A 5,663-nucleotide genomic window follows, 5' to 3' on the forward strand; every position below is an offset into this window, starting at 1 on the left:
AAAAAAAAAAAAAAAAAAAAAAAAAAAAAGACTTGTATTTTAGGACTTTCAGGTTTCTGACATCTCCTGATCTCACTGTAGCATATTCAGTCCCTCCACCTAGTAGAACACTGACCTCATCCAGGTTTTGGATGTCTTTAATCTTGTGGTGAGATGTAGCTGGTGGTGTGTAGGGATCAGCATAGAGCGGGGAGTGTGGAATGTCCAAAGAATGATCCTGAGCCTCTGGGCCACTATCTAGGCTCAGAGCATTCATCTACAAGAAGAAGGGAACACATGGGTTACCTCAGTTAGATGCATCGAGAACCTTCTGTCCTTAGGACATGAGGTCTCTGAGTTCTAGGATCATCTAGACAAGTAAGGAAGTAGAACCAGGAGGGAAAATGGCCTGGGGTCAGGGTATGTAGTGGGCTTACCTTGGTCAGGTCCAGGTGCAGGGGCTGTGGGACAGTTGAGCCAGATACTTCTCTTTGAGTTTTACCCCTGGGAGACTGGTTACTGCCACTGTGCCTCAACTCTATCTTCTTTTGGCCAGTGCTGACACAGTTAGAGTTGGTCTGGTTCTGTGGAAACCAAGAACAACTCGGAAAGATCTCCAGGGCTTCTTTCCCACAGAATCTTCTAAGAGGCTGTATGGAGGTCCCTTCAGTTCATGTGAACTCCTTAACATTAATCACCACTATGGGACAATGGGACCTAGGCTTCCCGGAAGACAAAGGTCCCATGTTTTTTTTAATCCGCCTCCCATGTCATTCCTTTAGGTACTTACAGGTACAGGATGGGCGGGGAAGCCTATAGTGGTTGGCACTGAGGACTCAGGGAGTGATTGGCTGGTGGGAAACACTGGACACTCTAATTTCCAGCTGGTTCGTCCATTGGAAGAGAGTGAACCTCGGCCTCTACCTATAATCTAAGTAGCAGAGGTAAGGTGAGTGGCTTGAGCCAGGCAGTGGTGGCACATGCCTTTAATCCCAGCACGTGGGAGGCAGAGGCAGGTCGATTTCTGAGTTCAAGGCCAGCCTGGTCTACAGAGTGAGTTCCAGGACAGCCAAGGCTAAACAGAGAAACCCTGTCTTGAAAAACAAAACAAACAAACAAACAAACAAAAAAACAAACAAACGAAAAAAAAGGCAAGTGGCTGGCTCTGTCTCCTTATCTATCCCTGCTTGGACTTACCTTTCTGCTCCCTAGTTTGTACCACTGCCACAACCTGGGTTACAGGGACCTCACTGACTCCTCACCTGTGTGGATCTCTGTAATCCTGGGAAACTCTCTGGGCCATGCAGCAGGTGGGCCCCATCCCTGTGAGAGACAGTCCTGAGGCACAGCAGCCATTGACTATAATCCTCATAACTGGCACATACCACACGGATGGTGTTGATGAGGCGGCCTAGCACACAGATATGTGAACTAAGGTCTAATAGAACAGGTACATTTCTCACCCCACAGAGCAAATAGTTGAAGCATCCACTGAACCCATACCCCTCCCAGAGGCCAGATCAAGCAGTGGATAGATTCTAGGTAGGATCCTACCTTCGATGAGAAAAGAGCGGATCTCCTTTTCCTTCTCTTCTAAGTTGATGTGGATGGCACTTAGTGGAAGCTCCCCCTGTAGAGTAAGGACTAGGTATTTATCTGGGTTATCTCAGCCTCTTCCTGACCCTATTCTTCCATTCTGCTCTCCAGAGCTGGGCTGGAAACTCAGGCCACCTATCCCTGAGGATGACACTCTGAGAAAGGCCAGGCAGCTTTGTTTGTTCTGGAACATCTCCACTATACCTCCTGTTGTATCTTCACCAGCTGATGCCAGTTGTAAGCAGATGCTAATAAGGACCAGCTCCTGTGAGGGAAGCCCCCCTTGGTGTGTTTTTTGGTGACTGTGAGTGCACACCAGTGTCATGCTTTAGTCCTAGACACATGCACATGTATGCCCCCCACCCCACCCCCATGATGCATGGAAGCTGCTCAGAAGGGGAACATGCACCAAGGATTCCAAGAAGTAGTTTGTTCCATTCCACCCACTCCAGGATTAAGGATGTCTCTGCAGAATAAAATGGGATTTAGAGGGTGGAGACTCCTGTTCTGTGCCAGAGCAGAGACCAGACTGACCAGGGCAGTGGGGCCAGATAGGTGGAGCCCTGTACTCTGTCCCAACAGGCCCTGAAATACAGGTTTCTGAGTCTCCACCCCCATCCCAGAAAGGGCACCTTCCTGGACAGGTATATGTGGAGAGGGCCAACCTTAAAGCTAAGGCCTTCTGGTTCCTCAGAGAAGATAGCCAGGGATGCTGGGTATAGTACCAGAACCCGGTCCCACTGTTCCTGTAAGGGGTCAAAGGATAGAGTGGGGTTGGGCACTTTACTTTGTTCCTGTATCCTTCCCTATCTCATTGTACTTCTTTTCCCACCTACCTGGGAGGGCAGATGCTGCAGCTTGACCCTTGAGGCACAGATTGCACTGCTCATGGATTCACAACCATATGCTCGACATAGCTGGGTACAGGGGAGTTTATCTCCCAGAGAACCCTGAGGAGGAGGAAAGAATAGATCAAAGACAGGCAGAGAGTCTGGATGGAGGGAGGACACATAGGCTCCTGCTACTGACCTGTGGGGGTGCTGAGTGGCATCGTTGTAGACCCAAGAGAGCCATTTGCTTTTCCAGGTGGTAGAGCCAGTGGCTAAGCTCAGCTTCACTGTGGCAGAGAACAAGGAGTGGGGCAGGCAGTGGGCCTAGGGGCAGAAGAGTCAAGTGGGCTAGGGGCCAAGCTTAGAACTCACAGAAGCCCACAGGAAAGTCTCCTCTCCAAGGGCTGCCAGTGGACCTCCAATGCCAGGTCTAGAGGTCCTGTCCAGTGGTGGCCAGGCCAGCTCTCTCCACACACCTGTAATCTGGAAGGCATGTTCTCTGGACCCATCAATCGGGCAGATGCTCAATTCCGTCAGTGGTAGCAGCCCCTGCCACAGGATAGTATAGGAGGGGCTGCAGGGACTCCTAGGGAACATAGTCCCTACCTCCCTCCCTCTTTCTGTACCACTCACCTGGAATGTAAGTCCTTCAGAACCATGGGCCTGGAAGTACAGGTGGGAAGGGAACAGTTCTAGATAGCAGTCACTGATGTCCTAGGGGAGAGCAGAGCCACTAGTCTCAGAGGCTGGGGGACAGCCCTGGGCATGGATGTTGGTTCTCAAGTATTTCCCAACTTGATGTGGCTCCTACCTGGCTGTGCTGGAACCTCAGCTGAACCTTGGAATAGTGCACAACCTTGCCTAGGTTCCTCACAGGTGTCCTCCGCCACCCTTTTTTGAATACGCTCAGGAATGGCTGTTCCAGGTTTTCTGGATGATTTTCCGGGCCCTGGATGTCCTGAGGGAGTAGGGATCAAGAGAGGGACCAGATGGAGCCAGATCCCCATGCAGTATACACACAGCTTATGTATATAGTTCTGATCTGTCCATGCATGGCCACAGAATACATTCATCAGGAACATACACATACATGCTTATCACACACACCTAAGCCTCATCACATGAAAAGTGGAATATGTATACACCACACATATACATATAATGCTCCCTACAGTCAGAGCTATCTGCTCTGTGGTATAGACTTAAGTTGGTATATACTGGGTTCAATCCTTATGTTCATTACTCCTTATTTTGTGCAACTTCACTTTGGTCATTCAACACCCTCAGACTTGTCCAAGAATTCAGAGGTTATATTATGAGAATGAGATAATGCTCAAAGCCTTCTCAGGTTTTCAGTAGCAGACGGAAATTATTATTATAATTTTTTTATAAGTTTTTCAAGACAGGGTTTCTCTGAATAGTCCTGGCTGTCCTGAAACTCACTCTGTAGACCAGGCTGACCTCGAACATAGAAATCTGCCTGTCTCTGCCTCCCAAGTCCTAGGTTTAAAGGCGTGTACCACTACTGCCGGGCTTGGAAATTTTTCTTAAAAAAAAAAATCTAGTTCGCCAGGCTGTGGTGACGCACACCTTTAATCCCAGCACTTGGGAGGCAGAGGCAGGTGGATTTCTGAGTTTGAGGCCAGCCTGGTCTACAGAATGAGTTCCAGGACAGCCAGGGCTACACAGAGAAACCATGTCTCAAAAAACAACAACAACAACAACAACAACAAAAAATCTAGTTCTATGAAAAGTGAAATAAAGAAGAGCAACCTAGCTCCTAGCTTGTAATATTTGCTAATTTATTTGGTATAAATATTCCCAACATTGCCTAAGTTGAGTTCAGTAACTCATGATGTCTGTGAACTTGGAACTGGAAAGAGGTACTAGTCAGCTTTTGTGAGTCTGCTCGCTATCCCAGATCACCACGTACATACTACTTATCTTACAGTAGAAGGTAGAGCATTGGCAATGGCCTGAGAATTTCTCTATGACTAAACTTGGGGCCCAGTGCTCTCCTTCCTTTTTCCATTATATAAGACACATCAATGCCTCACCTTTGCATGTACAATTCTCTGCTCAGCCCTAACTTCCCTTTCCACCCCTTTGTGGACTCTATTCAGGTTTACCTTCTTTATGAATGTCCTAAAATTCAGCCTTTGCTTTTCACTTAGTACTGGTTTAGTTTATCTTCTCTTGTTTTGTTTTGACTGTCTTTGACATAGTAATGGAAGAAGGTGAGAACAGAAGTCTTATTCTGTTTTGCTTACTGCTGACTCCGCATAGCCTAGAACATGATCTGGGATGTTCTGGGAGGCAGGGAGAGAGGTAGGTCCAACATCTACACAACTTTTAGACAATCTTTGAAGAATCCTCTATATCATTTTAGAGATCAGGAATGGAGAAAACTGTGAGCCACAAGCTTGGGACAGGTGCTATGTTGCCTTTGTGAGCTGCCCAGGACTACCTGCATGGGCTACTATGCACCAATCAAATTGAACTACCTCTAGTATAGGCCCTAGGAATGTGAACAGACAAAAACAGCTCATATCCTTACTGTCTCTGGGTGGGGCCTCCTGTACCTACACCCAGTGTTGAAACGTGTGCTGGATGGCACTGAAAAATAGGCCATGAATAGGAAAGGCTATGAAGCTGCTCCTGGTGCTCAGACAGCTGAGGGCTCAGCTTGGAATTGTGGCAGGGCTAGTTCTTGTTTAGGTGCAGAATCTACCTAGAGTCCATAGCTCATGTACAGTGCTCAGAAGGACTGGTTTCATGCCTGGCTAGGGCCCCTCTTCCTGATCCAACTTCCTGAGTTTTGCCCTTTCCAGTTATTGTGTTCTGACTAGGGCCAACTACTCTGGAACTTTGGGACCCCTTCCTAGAATTATTTCCTGGGCCTGACTAGAGGGAGTCAGGGTCTGAGATGTGCCCAAAGGGAGGGATGCCACCCTTGGTCACTCCAGGCCCCGTTTTCCTCTTTATTTCCTTGAGGCAGTAAGGTTTCTGAAGGTGACACCTGCCTGTAGAAATCTCTGGGACCTCAGAGACCAGGAGAGGCTGTGGTATAGTTTTCCTAGTTTCCTGGGATCCTGTGAGAAAGGTATACTTTGGGAATTTGCATCAGCTGCAGCACCCAAGAATACAGGAGCCTTAGCCAGGCAGTGGTGGTGAACACCTTTAATCCCAGCACTTGGGAGGCAGAGGTAGGTGGATTTCTGAGTTCAAAGCCAGTCTGGTCTACAGAGTAAGTTCCAG

The 5,663-nt window shown here is 48.1% G+C and overlaps 1 protein-coding gene across 4 annotated transcripts in view; it reads right to left on the minus strand.

The window, feature by feature from the left end:
- The window catches only part of Plekhn1 (pleckstrin homology domain containing N1), an 8,753-nt gene that overhangs the window by 1,801 nt on the left and 1,289 nt on the right, over positions 1–5,663 (minus strand). For 3 of the 4 annotated variants that reach the window (XM_031379881.1, XM_031379882.1, XM_031379884.1), the window contains exons 3-13: positions 3,217–3,363; positions 3,039–3,119; positions 2,882–2,954; positions 2,605–2,729; positions 2,412–2,525; positions 2,241–2,321; positions 1,534–1,609; positions 1,242–1,390; positions 770–910; positions 417–563; positions 116–256 (exon numbers count right to left, since the gene is read on the minus strand). In XM_031379881.1, coding sequence (XP_031235741.1) covers positions 116–256; positions 417–563; positions 770–910; positions 1,242–1,390; positions 1,534–1,609; positions 2,241–2,321; positions 2,412–2,525; positions 2,605–2,729; positions 2,882–2,954; positions 3,039–3,119; positions 3,217–3,363 — 1,275 coding nt within the window. The remainder of the gene's footprint in view (positions 1–115; positions 257–416; positions 564–769; positions 911–1,241; positions 1,391–1,533; positions 1,610–2,240; positions 2,322–2,411; positions 2,526–2,604; positions 2,730–2,881; positions 2,955–3,038; positions 3,120–3,216; positions 3,364–5,663) is intronic. The other variant, XM_031379883.1, reaches the window with a different exon arrangement.

This window comes from Mastomys coucha, unplaced genomic scaffold (assembly GCF_008632895.1).
Source record: "Mastomys coucha isolate ucsf_1 unplaced genomic scaffold, UCSF_Mcou_1 pScaffold18, whole genome shotgun sequence".
Taxonomy (NCBI): Eukaryota; Metazoa; Chordata; class Mammalia; order Rodentia; family Muridae; genus Mastomys; species Mastomys coucha.